The sequence below is a fragment of the Protopterus annectens genome, chromosome 7.part0 (genome assembly GCF_019279795.1).
Source record: "Protopterus annectens isolate FY-2018-M chromosome 7.part0, PAN1.0, whole genome shotgun sequence".
In the NCBI taxonomy this organism is placed as follows: domain Eukaryota; kingdom Metazoa; phylum Chordata; order Ceratodontiformes; family Protopteridae; genus Protopterus; species Protopterus annectens.
In genome coordinates this window covers 335977654-336000402 of record NC_056739.1, presented here as the reverse complement: position 1 = coordinate 336000402, position 22749 = coordinate 335977654, and the positions used below count along the sequence as shown (strand labels likewise).

General features: G+C 37.1%; 1 protein-coding gene across 4 annotated transcripts in view; it reads left to right on the top strand.

Annotated features, from left to right (window-relative positions):
• Positions 1-22749, top strand: part of LOC122806453 (S-adenosylhomocysteine hydrolase-like protein 1) — a 909608-nt gene that overhangs the window by 455278 nt on the left and 431581 nt on the right. For all 4 annotated transcript variants that reach the window (XM_044076911.1, XM_044076910.1, XM_044076908.1 and 1 more), the window contains exon 4: positions 10227-10327. In XM_044076911.1, the coding sequence (XP_043932846.1) occupies positions 10227-10327 (101 nt within the window). The remainder of the gene's footprint in view (positions 1-10226; positions 10328-22749) is intronic.

The following is a 22749-nucleotide window of genomic DNA, read 5'->3' as shown; positions in this document are numbered from 1 at the left end:
CGGGCATCATGATTATGGACCAAGAATTATATGTCACCAGAATGAAAGCAGTGCTGTCCTAAGACAACAGCTACTGCACCATTTCTAAAAATGAGGTAATAAAGAAGTTTCGAAAGATTGACCAAGTCCTATATAAGCTCCTTATTAAAGGGCAAATCTCTGACCATGAGTTTAATTTTATGATGGTAGACTTCCCTGATGGTGGGAAACTGTTTGTGCATTCCCCAAAACACAAAAACAAGTCCAACCCTCCGCTTAGACATGTTGTGTCATCCAGAATAATCAAAACTGAATTCATCTCTGAGTTATTAGACTTTTACCTTAACCCAGTAATCCAGAAGTTGGAGATTTATTTAAAGATTTTTGGGAATTCCTTGATGAGATTTTCCAATTCCAGCAAAAAAGAACCCATAACTAACTGATCTTAGTCACTCTTGACATTGTAGCCTTATACACCAGCATTCCTCACAAAGAAGAATTGAACTAGTGGAAAGTACCTTGCTATGCATGCAGGTGTTGATCTGTCCAGAGTACAAACCTTCAGTTTATTGCTGAAACTGGGTTTAGAAAACAATTTTGTTTGCTTTGAAGGGGTAATCTACCACCAACTCAAAGGGGTGGTCATAGGCTCAAAAATGGCACCTGCGTACGTGAATCTGATCCTCAGCTCAAGGGAAGCTGACAGTCTGACTAAGATAAAAGGGTTTGAGATGATAGGGTTTCACAAACACTATATTGACAATATATTTTTTTGTGTGGAATGGCTCCCCCAACAGCTTAGGTCATTTTTAAATGAAGTCAGCACCAGCATTAGTTTTCTGACCTTCACGGTCTCAGACATTGGCACCCAGGTCAATTTCCTAAACATCACGCTATCCGTGGACGAGAAGACCAATTCTTTCTCCTCCACCATCCACAGAAAATCCACCTTCAGGAATAACTACCTAGATTTCAGCAGTGAACAACCTATCTTTATGAAAAGAAACATAGTTAAAGGACAGTTTCTAAGGCTTAGCTGCATAGTTAGTGATGACCTTGATTTTGAAAAAGAATGTGGCTTCCTGAAACTACTTTTTGTGGACAAGCACTACCCAGTCAACCTGGTGCTAACATGTTGCAACCAAGTGGTGAATAATAGATACACTTATAGGTTGATAGGTTCATAGGTGTTTACTAAGCTAATGGCCCTGGAGCTTTTACAAGCCTAGCCCATAGGATTACCTTGGTATTGTGCCACTCGACCTTAGTTCCCAGTGCCTTTGTCGAGTAGAGCCACTGGAGTGATCCCCAGGGGAAATTTTCTATCAGTGATCCCCAGGGTGAATTTTTTATTTCCCATCCACTCATCAAGATTTCTCTTGAAGAGGGTCAGTGAGGTGCTCTATTTGACATATATGGGAAATCTATTCCATAGCATGGACAGTCTCTGGGTTATGAACTTGTCCCTCTAGCACGTTCTGTTGATTGTGGTAATGAGTTTGAGGTCCCTGGAGCATGTGGTGCAGAGGGATTGGGATTTCTTTAGATGTAGCATTTCTAATAGAGCTGGGTCAGACATGTCTTTGTAAGTCAAGCAGAGATCGCCTCTAAGAAGGCCATATGAGATAGAGAATAGTTGGGAGTTTTTTTTCAATGCCCCATGTATTTAGGATTGATGTGAATGGTGACTCAATGTCCATAGTAACAAAGCTATACTTACATTCAGCAGTCATTAACCTATTATACAATCTCTCAAGAAACATGTTTCACATCAGTCCTAAGTACATGGGGCATTGAAATGATCAGGGAGTTTCTCAATATTAACAGATGCTTTGAAAATAACAAGATTCAACTGATTTGCGATTTACTTGAAACTATATTGGAAAACAATGCTTTTGTGTTGGAAAAAGAATTTTATCTTCAGAAGGTTGGGGTAGCTAAGGACAATGCATGTGCAAATAGCTACGCCAACCTAGCCCTTGTTTGTTGGGAACAACAAGTTATACTTTCAGAAGCCATCCCTTGCTTTGACAAGATTTTGTGGTATGTCAGATATGTGGATGATATTTTTTGCTATGGAAAGGCAATATAGGTGAAGTGGCAAGCTTTGTAAATTACTTGCATACTACTACCCATTTTTTAGATTCACCTACCAGTATTTCACCAACACCATAGACTTCCCTGATGTTAAGTTAAGGAAGTCAGAATTGAATGGGATCAGTAGTAGTATATTCAGAAAATCCACTAGAAAAAATGCTCTATTACATAAAACAAGTATGCATCCGAGACATATCCCTAAAAATGTTTTAAAGGGACAAGTGTACAGGATTTTAAGGCTACACAGCAAAGATGAGGAGGCAGAAAAGGCCCTTGAAGATATAACTACAGAATTCCAAGAGAGAGGTTACTCTAGACAAGAGATTGATAGAGTTATAGAAGAGGCATGGACTCAAAGCGACTGTAGATGCAAACCATATCTCAATAGTTGGCATCATAATGATGGTGCTAGAGGCACCGCTAGCACTACTAACAATACGTTCAGAGTAGTTTTCTAATATTCAAGTGTAGTGAATGAGTTTACTTCCATTGTTAAGAGAAACTTGCACATCTTACAAGAAGTACCTGGATTTCTGGAGAAAGTTGGCCATGTTCCAAATTTCTCCTTTAAAAATAATTGGTCATTGAAACATCTATGTAATAAGATGGAATTAGCCAAACCCATCCATTCATCTCGGGTTGGTATGTTTCCATGCAGAAGATGCTCTGCGTGCAAACATCTTTATACCATAGAACTTTTATCCATCCTACAATGAATTTTACTATCACTAGTTCTAGTTATGTTGATTGCAGAACCATGAATATTGTTTATTTTTCTTTCTGTCAGAAATGCTTTGCATTTTATATGGGCAAGACAAATAGAATGTTCAGGGACAGGATACTTGAACACATCCAGGACATTAATAATGGTAAAGAAACAAATGCCTTAGCGAAGCATATAAGAGAGACAGATTGTACACATAATTTCAATTTTTTGCCATTGAGGTGGTTCACATAAGCATACGAGGAGGTCACATAGAGAATTTGACTGAAAGTATTGAGCAAAAATGGATTCTTTCACTCAATGCTGAGAAATACCCTGGTCTGAATGGTGTGGCATCTCTAAAATCCTTTCTGAAATCTCGTCACCTTAGGCATTAAAATAATAGAGAATATAGTTTTAATTTTTATTTTCATGTATATGTACATACATATATTTATATTTATACATATATATATTTATATTTTTTGGACATGAATTCTTTATATATGAATTTTACATATGTATGAAATGAATGACAGATTTTAACTTATTCAGATATATTTTGAAATGATGTTAGTGCTAAGCATTTAAGAAGCAAACAGCATTTTATTGATTGTTTTAGTAATGATTTGCATCTGATTCCAGTTAGGTGTATTAACTGATAATTAACATATGCTGTTTAATGGAATGGATTGATGGTCATTTTGTCTGATGAAGCAACCAGAGCATTTGTGAAAGTGCTTAAGTTTGTTTTGTTTTGTTTATTTTAATTTTATCAATAAATGCTTGGTAAGTCTTGGTGCAGTTGTTTTACAGTTTATTTTCGCTGATTTCTGCACCTACCTGCACCCTTGAGCCACTCTTTTATCTGCAGTGGGAATCTAGCGGTTATGGAGGAAGAGGAGTTGGTGGGCTTTTACGGTCAGGTTGCTATTCCAGAATTGGGAGTGCCACCCTCTATAACAAACTATTACTATAGTTTATAATTATAGAGACTATTGCAAGAACATACAGAGTACATACCAAAATTGAAACAAAAGTCATATGAACGTTGAATTGTTTAAAGGTGAAGCCTTAACTTAGCCTGGGTGTATGGTTTCTTTTATTACTAGGAAATTAAAAGGAAGGGGAGAAATTACCTGAACTCTTTATTTTAACTGTTTACTGCCCGTCTCCTACTTGACACAGTTCCTCACATTTTCTTATACTTTCTTTCACAACTGTACTAAGACTGCATAATTTTCATCGTTTTCAGTTGATATATTTGTTTTGTTTTATGGCCTCCTCCCCCATGTTCAGGCCTTAAAGATTCATTTGTGGCTAGCCCAATGGCATGGTTAAGAGATAAATGAATAAGTAAGAATGCATAAGTGCATTTATAATCTGATTTACAAGGAATGCAGTTTGAATATCTTGACTTACATAATGTCTGATGGTATGTTATACTTATTGGACTTTTAAGTATTTGCTAGTAGATCTCCAGTAGATTATGATTCCAGATATTCAGTAAATGTGATATGACATGTTTTTTTCTCATTTCTAACAGATAAACCAGGGTAAAGTAGTATCCGCAGTTTTACTGTTTTGTTTGTCCAGCATTTCACAGTATCGCACTTATCCCAAAACATTTAACATTTGTACGTCAAGACATACTTGTGATGGTAAAAATAAAAAACACACAATGAGGCAGTTAGTAATTGCAGTACTACCGTGGCTAATACAAACTGCATTTTGATTTCTGCTCTCAGCAAAATATTTCCAGTGCAGGATTTCATTTTTTATACACTGAGGTTATGACTTTCAACTTGAGTTTTACTTTAATTCTTTTAGTTATTAAAAATTACACTTTCTTGCCTTATCGAGCTTTTCAGTTGCAAGCTAAAAAAAAGTCTTATTTTGGATTGAAGAGGTTAAGGTTGGGAGTTGTAGTTCATATGGTACTGGGTTTGACTCTATCAGCCGTCATGTTAAAACGTTCACCATAGGCATATCTGGGTGAGGCAAAAGAAAAAAAACAGAAACAAACTAAGAGAGAAAAATGAAATAAAATTTTGATGTGGTGCAGGGACTTAGGAAGTAGAGGATGGTCAGTAGATTTGGACTAATATTTTTTCCTTTTTTTTTCCTCCTTCCTTTCAAAGGATTTACTGATGTCTTTTCTTTTGTAGACAGTGGAACTGCAGAGTTTGCATCAGCCATCTAACGCTTTTAATTAAAAGATCTGGAATGGAGAGTATGTCAATATTTTGAATTAACTGATGTGGATGGGATTCCACATCTGATGGAATCAGAAATTGCAAACAGTAGAGACTTTGGCAGATTTAGCAGCATTTGGGCAGAGGAGGATAGGTAGAATGTGGCCAAGGGTATGGGACAACTGGGTGTTAGGCTTCATTTATTACATGGAGGTTTGGTTGGAGAAGGATACTACCTTGGCCTTGCCACTCTTGGCTTATTTTCTCATGATCTGTGAAGCACAGTGTCTGTGGAATGCATGGTTGTGGTATGATCAGAGGTTTTGAAAGGGGAAAGCAGTATATCAGTCACTGCATTGGAATGTGAGACATCCTGACATTTTGTTAACCACTAAGGTAGATAACCCCCCCCCCCGCTAACAGCTCCAAGGTAAGTTAGGGAGGGTTGGAACAGGGGTATGCTTGGGCTTTAATACGGGGTGTTGCTCGTGCGTGTCTAGTAGATGTTTGCACATCTGTTTGAATTTTGCTTGTATGCTTTCAACTGTTCAGGTGGCAGACAGCAAGGCATGTTGGTTCATTTGAGTTTTCAGCAGCTTCAATCGGTTGGGTTACATTTGTCATTTCCTGGATTTCAGGGTAGTCAGGGTATTGGGAATTTGTGTGGAGTGGAGAAGTGGGTATGTTCTTTCATGAATCAAAGGGAAGACTGGGGGATATATTTTCCAATTAACGTACAGGTATTGTGTTAGCTGCTCATGCAATTTCTTGATTTAACATTGCAGTTGAATTAAGAGACGGGTTTTCTGAGGGATTCTCTGTTAAATCAGGGGTGGAAATGGAGAGGTTAGCTTGTAGGAATCTGCATTCCTTCAGGGGAAAGAAGTGATTTGGGAAGGCTTGGTGGAGTAAGAATGGTAGGTGGGTAGGTTATTGGGTCCGTTTGATATTTCTCCCTTTAACAGTTTTAAGGTTTCTCCATTGGGATTGGTTTCTAGGAAGTTGGCAGGGAATTTCATTCGATTCACCACTGGACTTATTCCAAGGGGAATTCTATGTATGATTTTATTTTGGGAGATGATGCAAAAGTCAGTGATGTGTCTTTGGATGATGTAATGTAGGTCATTCGGGATTTTATGGACCCATGGTTGGTAAAGGTAGATATTGAATCTGTTTTTCATTATTACCCATTTTAGAGGAAGAGTAGCCATTGTTGGGCAGGGTAGTTGAGTTTAAGTTTTACTTTGACAAGGCTATGTCAATAGGATGCTTGGTGGCCTGTGCTACTGTGAGAGGTTTTGCGGTGCTCTGCATTGGATTTGGCAGCAGTGGCTGGGCTGCTAGGAGGCAATACATTATTTGGATGACTTCTTAAGAGTAGCTGAAGGGTTTGATGGAGTATTGGAAGGTATGCAGGTGTTTTTTGGTATATGTGAGAAGGAGGGTGTCCCACGGATAAGATGCGGATTAAGGAAGTGATAGAGCTCTTCAGGCTTTTGAAGTCTGCATGTCAGGCAGTTCACCTGCATTGTTCCTTTTATGGGTTTGTGGCCTTATTGTTGAACTAGGGAAAAGCAAGTATCATTTGGGAGGGCTAATAAGTTGGTGCGTGATGATTTAGCATTGTAGTTGTCTTTTTGGAGCAGTTTAATAGTAAGGCTTTTGGCAGGTAGATTGGGTCATTCATGGGAATTTGCAATTGTTTACAGATGTGGCAGAAAGTATTGGGATAGGGGCGTATTTTTGGTGGAATGGTTTGTGGCTTGCTGGGCAGTAGGATGGAAGGACGATTGGAGAAGGGATTTTCACTGTTTGCAGTTAGTTCCAAATTGGCTGGTGTCAATGGTCTATCAGGAGAAGTTGTGGGGGAATAGGCTTCATTTTCATTCAGAAAATATGACAGTGGTACGAGCTGCTGGTGTTGCTAAATGAGGTGGGTCAGGTTGGGCTGGAAGGATCAGATGCTTGGTACAGGAATCCTGGGCAGCTTTTAAAAGGAGGGCATATGGTAGGGCATTGCAAGATTTTGTTAAATTTGAGTTGCAGCTGCCTGAGGAGGTTTGGTGGGAAGGATTGTTTTTGAGATGTTTCGGTCAGGCTTGGGAACAAGGTAAGGCAGTTCAGTTGGTCAAAGTGGACTTAGCTGTGATTAGTATTGGATGGGTAACAGGATTATGTGACTTTACTAAATCATGGACGATGGTTCATATGTTGAAATGTTGTGGAAGGGTAGACAGTGTGAAGAATGACAGATGATGGCCATTGACAAGAAAGGTTTTGAAGGTGTTGTGGAGATTAGCGTTGGTAAATGGAGATTCATTGGACTATACTTCATATGTGACGTTCACTTTATGGACGTATTATGGAGCTCTTATGGTGTCAGAGTTGCTATGGACACTTTTGTGGTCGGCAGTTTCAGTGTTCTTTGCTTCTTGTGTAGATCTAAAACAGATCAGTTGGGGAAGAGCAGACAGATAGCATTAGGAATGGACAGGAAGGATTGGTTGTGTCCAATGGGTTAGGCTAAGAGGTTGCTGTGATTTCATGTTGGGAGTCTTCAGAACATCAATTTGATCAGTAAAGGACAATGTGATAAAATTTAATCAGTTTGTATACATGATGAGGAGAGCTTTTCAGTGTTTTTCTGGGAGAGAAGTTTTCCACTCATTCTTTGCACGTTGGAAGGGTATCGAATTTAATGAGGGAGGACAGATTAATTGAAGTATTTGATCATCAAACACTTTCTTGTCTTATATTAGATAACTGGGCATGGTGACTGGCTTAGTATTAAATTAATTTTGTAGGAAAGGAAATCTCATTTTAGTCATTTATATCCATTGTGTGGCTAAAAGGGGCTGCAATTAGGCCGGAGTGCACACAATTGGGTTGGCATTGTTTTGAGTGGCATTAGGCTCCTTAAAGTCCTGGTGGTATATTTGGCAGGTAATGATCTGGGAATAATTCCAAAGCTTCATTTGGTAGTTAGGATATGTGAGGATCTGTTTATTTTAAAGACGTTATACCCAGGTATGTGTATTGTGTGGTGGAGGTAACATGGTTATTTTGGCTTTGGGGAGGGCTCATCGGTTTGTTAATTTTATGCTAGTTAGGCAACAGCCTGCTTTGGGTATTTATATGATAGGGCATTGGGATGTCAATGTCAGGGATCCATTCTGGTTCAGAGAGAATGGAGTATACCTGACTGATTCAGTAGGACTTCTTTAACGTACACTTAGGTCTGTTTTGAAGGGTTTGCTGAAGGTGTTAGAGGGAATGAGGGGGATTAACTTGTGTCAAGCTGGTTATTGGAGAAGAGGGGCAGGTTTGTCCATTTTCTTTTCCCCCTTTGGTGTTGGATGTTTAATTGAATGAGATGTGGAATGAAAGTGAGCGATGGGATCATGCTTGATAAGTAAAAGTGAGTGAGTGAAGGTGAGGACACTGTTTATTGGTTAGGGTGAGCAAGATTACACTACCCTAGTAAATGGTCATATGGCTGTTCATGCTATGAGCAATACATTACAATATTCTTCAGTAAAGTTGTGTTTATGGAAGTTTAATAAAGGTTGTCAACTGTCATTTGGTGTGGTGTATTTATAGAAGGGGACCTGGACAAATATGTGTGTGTGTGTGTGTGTGTGTGTGTGTGTGTGTGTGTGTGTGTGTGTGTGTGTGTGTATAAATATGTATGCATGTATATGTGTGTATACATATAGATATATATATATATATATATATATATATATATATATATATATATATATGTGTGTGTGTGTGTGTGTGTGTGTGTGTGTGTGTATAAATATATATATGTATATGTGTGTATATATATATATATATATATATATATATATATATATATATATATATGTGTGTGTGTGTGTGTGTGTGTATGTATGGGTCCCTTCAGGTTGTCAAAATTTCAAAACTTCGAAAGTTACATGGTTGGGACCATATGATTGAAGTTTTGAAACTTGAAATGTTTTTAATGGAGATGGCGGTACAGCATGGAAAGGGACATTTACCCTTTTCTGCGATGTCGTGCATTCTTGGAGTTGATATATTTAATTAGCAGTGGGGTGTGGGGAGAGCACAGTATGGCTTGCACCCCTGCAAAAACATTAAATATAGATTTTTGGGGGGGTTTTGTTTATTTTTTTAATGTTCAAAGTTCCGAAACTTTGATTATATAGTCTCGGCCATATGAATTTCAAAGTTTTGGAACTTTGATAATCTGACATAGACCCGTACATATATATATATATATATATATATATATATATATATATATATATATATATATATATATATACACACATACATACACTTAACCCTATAGTTCAGTCCAGTAAGTTTTTTTTCTGAAGGATTCTTTGTCCTTTTTAAATACAATGAAGAATATAAGTTTACTGGTGATGAAACTATAATGGGTACTGTTGATGTTAATTCTCTCTACATCACTATAGCCCAATAAAACAGGTTAGAATCCTTTAGGTTGTTCCTTGAAAAAAATAGTTTCTTTGGATCAAATAACTATAAATACTGTTACATGTTTAATTGATGTAGTCCTTAGAAATAATGTCTTTCTTTTCAATCACCAGATGTACCAACAACTTACTGGTGTGGCAATGGGGGCTAGGGCGGATCCTGCTTTTGTCAGTGTACTAATGTGCTGGTGGGAAGAGCCTGCACTTCAAATTATACTTATGTACTCCAAAATACTTTGTTTTAATTTCATTCAGTGCTTTGTTACAACACCCTGCTCAAATGTTATTATTCTGTCTTCTATATTACTGTGTTTTTACTAGTTTTTGAAAATTGTATCGTACTTAACTTTGTTGATATTAGCTTTGGAATAATTGTATATGTAGCTTTTCTCCCCAGGCCTCCATTGAAAACAGGCTCATTTTGGCCCAATGGACTTTCCTGGTTAACAAACTGCAAATAAATAAATAAATAAATAAAATACTTACAGCTATACCTCTGTTTAAACATGTTAAATATATGAGGTACATCGATGATTTGGTATTTATATGGGGAGGTAGTGAAAGTCTATTCAGTGAATTTATATTTTAACATCCCTTTCCTGCTCTACCTTGGTATTATTACATTTACTGATGTACATGTGTTATGAACTGTAGTCACCTAATGCATAGGTGCAAAATATGTCTTCAGTTGAACGATGGCCTTTTGATGCTTTTGATATCAATTGTAACTCTGCTGACTAAGGGTTGTTTGGTTTCTTCCTACAGATATGACTGCCCTTGTATCACTCAGGAAAAGAGCTCAGGGTGAGAAGCCTTTGGCTGGTGCTAAGATTGCAGGTTGCACTCACATTACAGCACAGATTGGGGTAAGTATGTGTATCTAAAAATTACGGAATATATCATTCAGACCTTTTACAGTGAAGTACAGGTCACTAACCTTAAAAATTCCGAGCAGAGTAGAATTTATTTATTGACATTTGATTACTGGGAAAATCCTTCTGGGTAGGATTCCATTTTCAGCAGAGGCCCAGGAAAAAAGCTGCAAAGTATTGCAAAACATTTTAAGAACAATACTTTTACAGTCTTTAGAAATAATATAAATAATTATACCAAATTAGACATAATATGAAAACATTGGTTAAGAATAGATACAAGGTATATAACAATGATTTAAAAGAGAAATTTAGGCAGTTTATATAGAAGTTAAAGGTAAGTTAGTATAATAAAAACAGGAATTGCAATATGAAATGAGAAAAAAGCAGATTTATGGTATATTTAGAGAGAAAGCCAGGGAGGAAAGAAATTGATAGAAGTAAGGAAGTGAGTGAAAAAGGGTGAGTAAGGTATGACTAGGTATTTATCCACCTTTAAGGGTATAGTTTATCCTGGTGTTGAGCAAGGGTAGAGACAGCTTTTGGCTAAGCAGTGTTTCAGTGGTTTTGAAAGGTGAGAGGGAGAGTATTGACTTGTTGGGGAAAGATAAGGCATCCCAGGCATTAGCAACATGGCACGAGTACAGGCAATTTCTAGCAGATTTAATAGGTTTGTGGGCAAACAGGATTTTTTGGTCATTTGATCAGAATGGCCGACTAGGAGCATAGCTGTATAGAATGTTATGTAGTGCTGGACAAGCAGATGGAGTCCGTATAATTTTATAGGTGGTAAGAAGCTGTGCATATCTTAGATGATAGGAAAGTTGTAACCAATTTATTTTTCTTAGTCATCAGATGAAGTTGAGCATGGTTTGACTTTGAGAGTAGTTTTATATAGGATGTGAGCAGTGCTTTGAAGGTGAAAGTGGATGTGGTGACGTGGCTGCTGGGCAGGGTTGGGACTAGATTCTGGGGAATCCTTGGTTAGAAATGTTGCACTATCTATGAAATAAGAGTTGTATTGTGTTTTCTGGTGATGAGTTACTGGGAGAGGTGTTCAGGTTGAATTTATGGCTGGGATGCAAAATTTGTTTAATGGCTGTGCATAATTTTTAGGGGTGTGTTTACTATTATTCTGAAAGTTATTATAGTTTAATTTTTGCCTTCATTAATTTGCTTTTTTAGTGTGGTTGTGCAGCATTCTAAAGTTTTCAAGATGTTGTGATGTTCTATATGTTTGCCTTTCTTGTCTTGCTTTTTCTCTATCCTGTATTAGCATTCTACTCTTTTTGGATATCCAATCTGCATTATTTGTTTTTAGTCTCTTCCTTCTTGAAGGTGCAAGGCTATTGAGAAAAGCTGTGATGAATTCATTTACAGCAACTTCTAAGGGGAGGATTTTTAGGAAGTTCCAGTTAATAGATAATAGGGTAGTAAAGGACATTTCTGGGTTAAATTTGGGAAGGTTACATACTGTTTTATAAACATGATTTTTAAGTGAGATGGCTGGTTATTTTAATTTGTTCAAACATTTTGGGTTTCTAATACCATGATGGGAATGGACCCAATTCCTAAGTCAAAGTATGATTAAAGTTCATGAAATTAGTTGTGATGCCCATGCCCTGGCCCAGCAATCAAGGAGCTTCAATCCTCGCCACTAACACTAGAGAGGGCATCTCATAGATGAGGAAAGGATAGCAAATACACACAGTAAAGTGCAATTTCCCTTAAGAGCACACAGAGATCACAGTCAGTCCAGGTCTGGTCATTCCCTTGCTCTCCAGGTCCCCAATAAGACTCCCCCACTGGCACAGCTATAGGGTCCAGATCTCAGCCAGCTAAAATCTCCAATACCCTCTCTGTCCAACCAGTGCTTTGTGTCCCTGCCCAAGTAGCTGACACACACACACTTTGAGATAAGTTAGTACAACCACACAGACACTCCTGGGGAAGGCTGGCACAGGATCTCCAGCTGTGCCCCTTTTACCCAGACTATATGGTAGAAATCACTGCCACCACCCAGCTAATATCTATTAGCTACTTAAAGGCCCTTAAAAGGGTGTCCATTTATTACTGAGCAATATTACCATCCAATTGGTAGTATAACTAAACAGTCAAGGCTTATTGGAGTGACTTGGTACAGGATCCTTATATATATGCAATGCACTCTTAGAGCTTAACTTATCTCTACACATACCAGCCACAGTTAAAAGGTTTTAAAATATTTAATAATAAATAATTAAAACCACAAGACAATACTTTCTACTACACAGTGCTAGTCGAGAGTTCAGAGATCACACAGAAATACTTAAAATAATTCAGTAGTACAGTTCTTACATCACAGAAAAACACTTTAACAGAGTTAGTTACAGAAATTCTGTTTTAATTTTGATGGACCCTATAGTGATAATTAGCATCGGATTCATTGGTCATGCTGATTTACTGGTGACTTCTAAGCCTACCACCTAACTTTTATTCACAAGTATTCATGATCATCTGTCTCTTAACTATCTGCTGTTGCCTGCATTCTTCTCAGCTGCTCCCCATTTCAAAAACAGCTCGTTTCCAACCATTGAAAAGTATCAGCTCTGCTGCTCCATTTGTATCGCTTAGTGCTTCAGTGATCCTATTTATTACAAAACTGTATGCTAGTTAAACCCTATTAATCCAAAGGCAATCCAAGTAACAAATGTAAAAACAAGTAACTCATTACAATAAGAAAACACGTCTATATCACATTATCGAAAGTTTACTTAATCGATTCAATAAAGGTTGAAATTTATTGATCAATTAAGTAAAACATCGAATAATGTAAAAAAAAAACAAATAAAAAAAAATAAATGGCGTAGGCAGGGGGCCAAGCCCCCTTGCACCCCCCACACCCCCCTACTTAAATATACCAACTCCGAGACTGCACTACATTGAGGTAAATGGAAATCTCCCGTTATGGAGATTTCCGTTTACTTGCACGATGATCTTCACTTTTGATATTGTCGTGCCGACAGTATCAGACTCGATATTGTCAGCTTACGACAACATGAAGTAGCCCCTAAGAAAACACAGTATATTCAGCCACCAGTCAGTCATCATGATAGGCAGCACACAAGGTGAGCAGCGGTGTGGCACAGTAGTTAGTGTTGTCTCAAAGTACTTTGTTTTCTAGTTTAGTTCTAGGCTGGAATACCTTCTGTGCAGATTTCGCATGTCGTGTGTGTGTGTGTGTGTGTGTGTGTGTGTGTGTGTGTGTGTGTGTGTGTGTGTGCGTGTGTCCGTGTGTGTGTGTGTGTGTGTGTGTGTGTGTGTGTGTGTGTGTGTGTGTGTGTGTGTGTGTGTGTGTGTGTGTGTGTGTGTGTGTGTGTGTGTGTGTGTGTGTGTGTGTGTGTGTGTGTGTGTGTGTGTGTGTGTGTGTGTGTGTGTGTGTGTGTGTGCGCGTGTGCGTGTGTGCGTGTGTGTGCGTGCGCGTGTGTGCACGAGTGCATGTGTGCGTGTGTCTGTGCGCATGTGTGTGTGTGTGTGTGTGTGTGTGTGTGTGTGTGTGTGTGTGTGTGTGTGTGTGTGTGTGTGTGTGTGAGTCTGAGTTCTTTGTATGTGCATGCATGATACAATAGCCTAGAGTCCCATCCAGGACTGGTTCCATATCTGATGACTGTCACCTTCCAGAATAGGTTCTGGTTCCCCAGCAGCCTTGACTAGGATATTGAGGATGTCATAACAGTGGCAGTAGCATAGCCAATGAGGTTTATCCAAGGCTTGATTATTGCTGACTGAGAACATAAAAAGAAAATATACAAACATATGTTACATTATTTAAAACCACAGTTGCATTTTGGCTCTAGATTTCTTCCATACAGTGTTTCATGGCATGTAGCTGCTTTCTGTACCACACATATTTGTAGTAAGACTTACTTTAGTATAGCAAGTAGAAGGTTTCCAGAAGGAAAGAAGAGCTTGGCTAATAAAAAAAAATCACTACAGGTTGGGTGGGGGTCATTGGAGCTAATTACATTGCTGCAATTGCTTTTGCAAAGGATGTGCTCTTTTCATGAAGACATAAATGTGCATAGACAATGGATTCCAGTTTTTATGAACAGCTGCAATGCATGTTTTATCTTTTTATTTTTAATCATAGAAACAGTAAGCAGCAAATGCCCTGTTATTCTCAGATGTTTGTGTAGTTCATAGTCCATAGTCACGTAACAAGACAAATGCTTAGTGTGGTCTGTCCTCCTCCCACTCTGTTACCTTTCCCTCTAGGTATTTGCTCCCACTATGTTGCAGCTGATATGCTTTCTTTGTCCTGGTCTGTAAAAAGGCAACTATTTTTTGATGTAATTCTTGGGAGGTTTTTTTTTTTATCCCTTTGTAGGCAGGATTCACCCACAACTCTTCCCATCCTTAATTAGGCAAACTCTAATATTGCCCATTGTACTGGGACATTTCTCCTTCCTTGAGGCAATGTGACATCAGAACTGTTGTAATTAAGGGGATATAGGAGCAAAGCCCTCTACATAGGTTGGGTTGGGGTGAGAGAGAATGTGTGTGTTGGGGGGAGAGGGGGTTACGTACCTCTAAAAAGATTTTATAGCAATAAATTATTTTTGCTGTTTATTTCCAAAGTTTAAAACTGCATTTCTTGTTCAGTATAAATTTCATCAAACTGAGTGTGAGTTGGTCTTCAATAAACAGTTTCAGAATAGTCATGAATTCTCATTGTGGACTAGTATCAGCTGATGTTATAGAGTCGTCCTTGTAATTGTTTTAGGCTGTGTTTCAGCATGATTTGCCATAGCAGTATAGTACTGTCACCAAACTGCATGATCCTAGTTCCATCACAGTTATCCTACGCATAGCTGACACATTCCAGTAGCCATTGACTGATAATAGTTCTGGGTTGGCATGAAATAAATTACACTTTAACATCCTTTGAGAGGTCAGGGTGTGGACTGCCTTCTCTGTTTTTTTTTTCTAAAAAACACGATCTTTTGATTTTTATTAGTACTGTTTTGTTTCAAAGAACTTCTGGCCCTCAGAGAACCTGTTTGTTATTCACACTACAAGAGTACCATTTCAGTTTTCAGCATAGGTTATGGTAGTTCCACTCGTTGTGGAACTTTTCTATGCAGGAATTGTAGTGCATGTCAGTTTATTTATAGTAAGAATAAATATATACATCCTACCAGACAATTTTCATTGCATTCTAACCAATATACAGATTGTAGAACCACGGATGTGGTTTACTTCTGTTTTTGTCAACAGTGTCCTGCTTTTTATGTAGGAAAAACTAACAGAATGCTTAAAGATCGTATCCTGGAGCATGTAAGAGATATCAACAATAGTAAACCACCTAATGCTCTAGCTAACCATGTTATGTCTAATGGTCGTTCTCATTCTTTTAAGTTTTTTGTTTTGCAACATAGTCATAGGAATCTTAGAGGTGAGGATATGGAAAACATCACAGAGGGACATGAACAAAAATGGATTTTGAAGCTTAATGCTGAAAAGTATCCTGGTCTGAATGCCACTACCTCTTTGATCCCTTTCTTTAAAAGCTAGACACCTTAAGCATTAATTTAAGCCATAGCTGGCTTTTAGTTATTTAGATGTAAGATGGTGTTTTAGTTGTTCGGGTTACATAGTAACTTTTACATAAAGTAGATACAATGTTTATATATTAATGTTTTTATTCTTGTTTTTTATTTTTTCTTTTATATGCATTTCTTATATGTATTTTGTTTCATTCTTATTTTATATATTGTCTTAGTAGTCAGAGTTCAAAGTTTAATTAATGCTTATTTATACCATCATACTATTGGCCAATGTTAATTAATGAATTGATTGGTCTTTTATCTACTTATTTAAGCATTTGTTTGTGTTTCAATACTGTCTGATGAAGCAACGCTAGTTGCGAAAGCGCTTACCATGTCTGTACTTTCTGTGAATAAACGTCTGCTGTGTGCTATCCTGCTGCATTATTTTCTTCTTTTTTACTTGGTTATTTTTTGCACCTGGGTTTTACCTACCACTGTTTTTGACAATTACATAATAGTTACTATTCAGTAATGTACAGTAAAACATAAGTTTTTTTGTATAAAGTAAAAGTAAAAGTACAGGATATATATATATATATATATATATATATATATATATATATATATATATATATATATATATACACACATTCATTTTCATTTCTTATAAAATAAAAACAAACAGTTGGTATATATAGTTAAAATGCAGGTTTAGAATTCTAGGGAGTAGTCAGAGCAAAGTGAGATTTGAGTTGGGAGGAAAAAAAAGAGATTGTCAGCCTGGAGTATTGCAGCAGTATATATATATATATATATATATATATATATATATATATATGGATCTAGGACTTTTGATCGAAAAGTCCGAATCCATTACCACCAAACACACTTTAACAAAAGCACTTTCATCGAAAAAGCGCTTTCATTAAAGTATGTTAAAAAAAAACACACACACAAAATCTACTTGAATGCAGGGGGCAAGCCCCCCTGCACCCCCCACACCCCCTACTTTAATATTCTCACTCCAAGGTCGCACTACAGTGGGGAAAAGGGAATTTTCCCTTACCGCACAGTAGTACGACCGTAACAACAAGCATACTTACATGAAAGTGCTGCGTCTGTGAACAGCACTTTCGCGCAAGTATGCTCACCAATTTGGGATTCGATGAAAGATGCAGTCGAGCATCTGTACGTGACCTATACATATATATATATATATATATATATATATATATATATATATACATATATATATATATAGAGAGAGAGAGAGAGAGAGAGAGAGAGAGCACCTTCACAGTATTTTAATTTACTGTTTAACTCGGGTGATTGTTTAACTAGATGGATACAGTGCAATATGCTTGACATTATGCTTGAGTTTGATGTACTGAAAACTGCTGCACTGTTAAGTACTTAATGTGCGTTTAACCAGGTGTTAGCTCATGACTCCAATTACTAGTGCATTTATCTTTCATATAACATATGTCACTCATTTGTACCACATGAACTATTTTATCTACTTATATGCACACAGTCCATATGCAAATTAATTAAGGTTTTACATTTTTACCCTTGCTTATTCGAACTCTGAAATAAGTCCATTTTGGATCACACTATTATCAAGGTCAAAAAAACAAAATGAAAATAAAATAATCTGCTCACTCCCTTTGCAGAACTGGTCTCGAGTTGTGTGCTTCACAGTTCTGGTGGTCAAATGATCATGTTTCCTTTTCTGGGAGTGGAGAAGTTTTCTATACAACCCGACCAAATGCATTTACTTTACCTACTGGCTCTAATGAGTTATGCAGGGCTTAGTCATTATGGTTAATTGGCTGATTGCTAGGTCTACATAAAATTTATCAAGTTCTACTCTCACAGGGTCCCCTATGCCAGCAATACCTTTGACAGTTTAATACAGGAGACATTGTATAGTTGGTATACCTCTCAGCCTCTTAGCCCAAGAAATCTGTACAGAACCAAAAATTATGGGGTATAAAGGTCCAAACTCAGGAAGAGATTTTAATTATTGTTCTTATGAGCTTAACAAGTTGCTAGAATAATAGGTTTTGTGTTGGAATGGATTTTCTGAAGGATATAAACTCTGAAAATCAAACATGTCATTATTTAAGGATTTGCCAGAAAGAAATCACAAATTTTAAGAAGAACAGACAAAAAAATATGAGGCAAAAATCTGGACATTCTGTAAAAAATCTGATCATTTGAGAGGTGTGATAATGAAGTAGGGTTTGGGGTATTTGGAGAATCAAAACAAAAGGAAGTGTTCTTTTGAGATGGTAATAATCATAATCCTGTTTTTTATTACTCCGTTTGATGAGCTATGTGGGATCAGCTGTAAGTGTGGAGAAGGGATGTGAAGTAGTAGCAGCATTTTGTGAGGTAGGTAGGCAGTTAGTCAGTCAGTTAGTAAGTCATTCAGTCAGTCAGTCAGTCAGTTAGTTAGTTAGTTAGTTAGTTAGTTAACTGAGTGTATGCTGGTTTGAGGGACCCTTCCATCCATGGCCTTGGACAGAGGTACATAAAACATGAATTACAAATGCAGTGACAAGTACTGTTTTAATAAAGTAATACAAACAAGTTTTAGATGTTCAGTAAATAGGTTCATAGATTAGTACTAGGCTAACTGCCCTTGCGAGCCATTTTAAGCCTAGCCAATTATTCCCTGTGAGATTCAAACCCTGTACCTTGTGTTTGTAAGGCAAACACCTTAACCGTTAGGCTACCCTCCCAACCCTAATACATTTTCTTTTCACTAAGCACTAACATAATGTGATCAACCAAGGATTCTGTAACACTAATTGAAGGCATCATACCAAGACTGAAGCCGGATAATGAAATATTAAGCCAATAATATCACATAGTAAAATGTACGTAGCTTTGAAGTTAGTCATTAAGTAATTCAATATATGAAATCCATCTCTTAATGCAAAGCAGCCAGCCATTTCCTTTGGAGCAGTACCATTTAAAGATTGCTCCTGTAACTATATTTTAAATTGTGCAGAATTGTGTTTATATCTGGCATGCTGCGATAATAGAGTTCAGGAAGAAGGGGCAATCCTAGTAAATGATTTTTCTTCTACTACTCATCCAAAGATAACCTTTGTAATGTAGGGCCCTTTCACTGTGGGCTGTTGATATATATATATATATATATATATATATATATATATATATATATATATATATATATATATGGAGTTGAAGTAGTTGTTTTCTGTTTGAAACTGGAGGACGATAGTCTAGATCTAGATAAAATCTGTGAGTGTATGCTACAGAGGGTGTAAGAATAGACAATAGCAAAAAGTGTCCTGTGACAAGTTTGTGAGAGCAGAAGATAATTGTAAACACAAATCAGTTTGAATTGATCTGACTGGGATAAATTAAACAACATAAAAATGAATGGAATGGTCACTGAAACTATTGTACAAGTGACACGTGGGATATGGGTGCTGCCATATCAGTTTTAAGATATAGAATTCATTTCTTTCTAATTTTTTAAAGGTATGCTATGACCACGTTCAAGTGGTTATGATTACGTTGTGGATTAGGCAGTATATTTCATTTAAATTATTCCTTTTGCTTTCCCTTATGTGATATTTTTCCATCTCACTATATGCAGCAATGTTTTTGTGTGTGTGTGTGTGTGTGTGTGTGTGTGTGTGTGTGTGTGTGTGTGTGTGTGTGTGTGTGTGTGTATGTGTTTGGGGGGTATATGGTGGATGCTGTAAAAGGAGCATTTGTATCTTTGTTTCTGGGTGTTACAGATTCCATGTGTTTTTGTTTTGTGGCTGTAGAATTTGTCCTTGTGTGGTGCTGATTTTGCTATAGAATTGGTCTTGGTGTAGTGCTGATTGTGTTTTTGTGGTGCATTACACATATATGGGTGGCTGTCAGCGTATAGCTTTTGCTGGCATTGTCATGGCTATATTAACCTGAATTGAGGTGCTTTGTTTGGTCCCTTATGATTGCAGCATTGCTTTATGGAGATGCAATTTGCCCTCTTGTTTTTAAGTACATTATTGGTGTGCCCAGATGTTTTCCAGATGACATTATTGCTTTGTGTTTGTTGCTACAGCTGCTAGGGGTCATGACCTTACAATAACTCATGCATGATTACCATTAAACACTGAATCATCACAAATCAGAGAAGCTATTAGGGCTCTACATGTCATAGAACTCTTCTGGCAAATGTGTGACAGTGAGATCTGCACTTTTATTTGGAGGAGTAATGGAAGACTGCTGAGTGGGCATGGGGGATTGATTAAAAGAAATATATAGGCAAAGTGCATACATTCTGGAGATGGATTTACTGAGCATCAAGATAGTGATATTATTATTCACCCCTAAAGTGAGATTAATAGAATTCAATCAGGTGTGAGATGCTGAAGTCAGACTGCTGCTTAGTTAACATTAAATGGCTCAAACAAGACTATGGTGCAACACATACTGCCTGCAGTTGACTAGTTTCTCATTGCAAGTGGCATTCAGAAGGTTGGCTAAAAATGAGTTTATGGTTTTAGCAGTGTATGTTGTGAATAACTAGCATTCACTGAGCAGGACCAGTGCGCATACGGGTAGGGAGAGTTACAGCTGTCATTCTGTTGTGTCTTATCAGGAATGTAGTGAGTGACCTCCAAAATATTCTATAATGCAATCATCTGCTAAGATGTGCACAGTAAGGCAATACTTAAAGTGGAGGTTCACATCAGAGGCCTATGATGTTCTCATTTATTAGTACACAAAAGTATTTCATTATTATGAAAGGCTGTGCATGAAATAATTTAGTTGTCTTCATGCCAAAACAATATTACTATTTGTAAAGATAACAATCTGAGTAGCGAAAATGTATTTCAAATTGTATATTGTCAGGAATGGTTAGATGTATTTGTACTCTGAGATGACACATGCATTTTATATTATTATTCATTTCTGTAAAAGTGCTACTGAGATGACAGGAGTAAAGAGACACATGAGGCAACACTGTTAATGGCACACCTGTCTAAATGTATTATCATGCCCAGCTGATTTGCAAGGCAGGTCATATGATACTCTTGCTTTACCAAGGGAAGGAAGATGGGAGGATTAACTTGAGCAGGAACACAAACTTACAAAAGTTCTCTTTGTAAAAACTCTGTTTTATCTCAGCAGTTTGTTAACACTTTTGAAAGCTGATTTAACAGAATGTGTAACAAAACATGAGGAAAAGCATTTATAAGAATTAATACAAGTTCTTTGGAGTGAAAGAGTCATCAGTATTTCCCAGGACTTCTATTTAAAGCGAATGAAACTGGGATCTAACAAAATATAGTAGGACAGCTTAATCTCATGAGCTATCACCTCACACTGCATTATGGGACAGAATTAGTTTTCTTAGGAAAGAAAAATCTCATCAAGGTATCTTTCACCATGAGGGCATTTGAGGTAAAAAAAAGCAATAATAATAATAATAAAAATTGCAGTAATTACTTATTCTGTTGCTGGCAGGCAAGTTTGGATCGAGTATATATTCATGAAAAGGGAGGGAGTATATATATATATATATATATATATATATATATATATGTGTGTGTGTGTGTGTGTGTGTGTGTGTGTTTTTTCAGTGTTTGCTTGTAATTGTCCATTCTACAGTAAGGAAGCATGTGAAGTAATAAACATTTAGCTTTTTGCATCAGGAGACAGTAATGCTTCCAGCTAACAGAAAGAGAAATAAAGCTGCAGATTTTATTTAGTGTAGCCTGAGGAATATTAGCATTTTCGGAGGAGTGAAGCGTTTTAATTGCTAAAGCATATTCTGGAGTAGTTATTAAGAGAATTTTTTTCTGGATTTGGAGAGGAAGCTGTTTGCCTGAATGCAGGAGTACTGAATTTGTGCCTAGAGCCTTCAATGACATAAATATTAATTTAAGAATTGGATCATTTTAAGCCATAAGCTGGGCCAAAGTCAAAAAATAATACATTGCATAGAAAAAAAGACATAATATGCAGTACTTCTATGTTATTGTATCACCAAAATACAGTGTACATGCATGCAAAGCAAGCAGTCTGTAAAACAGTTCCACATTGTGTTGTGTGACTCACTGTATCTGATTCACCATAAGATAATAATAAATCACACTTATTGAATTTGTACTAGCAGTAAAACCATATTTAAGTACAATGACATTGTCCCAGTACACAACAGAAGACCAAAGCAATGTCTCACAGAGTCCTGCTATACAAGGCAGTAAAATACTAAAAAGCTGAAATAAATAAAAACATTAATATTAAGAAAGACAAGCTGTCTGGACAGAAAGCATTTGGCTGCAATCACTTTTTAGTAAACCCTTTTCTTGAGTATAGACTTACAAGACATGTCTTCCATTGGGACAAAAAAAAAACACTGTTGGATTCCACCCCGAAGTATAGCTATACTCTGTAGATTGGAGATAATCTATGTAATTCTAAAGTGTCACATGACAGCAAGTATTGTTTCAGATTTTAATTCTCAAAAACCCCGAAAGAACTGCTACAACTCTGCTGTAGCAGAACCCACATGTTAAAGATCTCAAGAGCTAAGACAAAGGCACATGGTAAATGAAGAAGGAATAGGCAATGGAATTATGTGCCAAAGGTGGTATTAGTCAAGTAAGCCATGCTACTGATAATGTCAGAAGATAAATGAAAAATAAAGAAGGGAGGGAGGAAGGTAAAAGGAGAGGGGGGGAAGAAAGATGGGAGGACAGAAAGGAGTTGGAATGACATAATGAAAGGGATAAAAGGAGAGAGGTTGGGAGAATGGTTATAGGAGGTAAGTGAGGAAAGAAGGGAGAATGATGCATGCAGAGATCAAAGGCTCTTTGAGAGGTCTGAAGTACCCCTGACCCTAAAGAC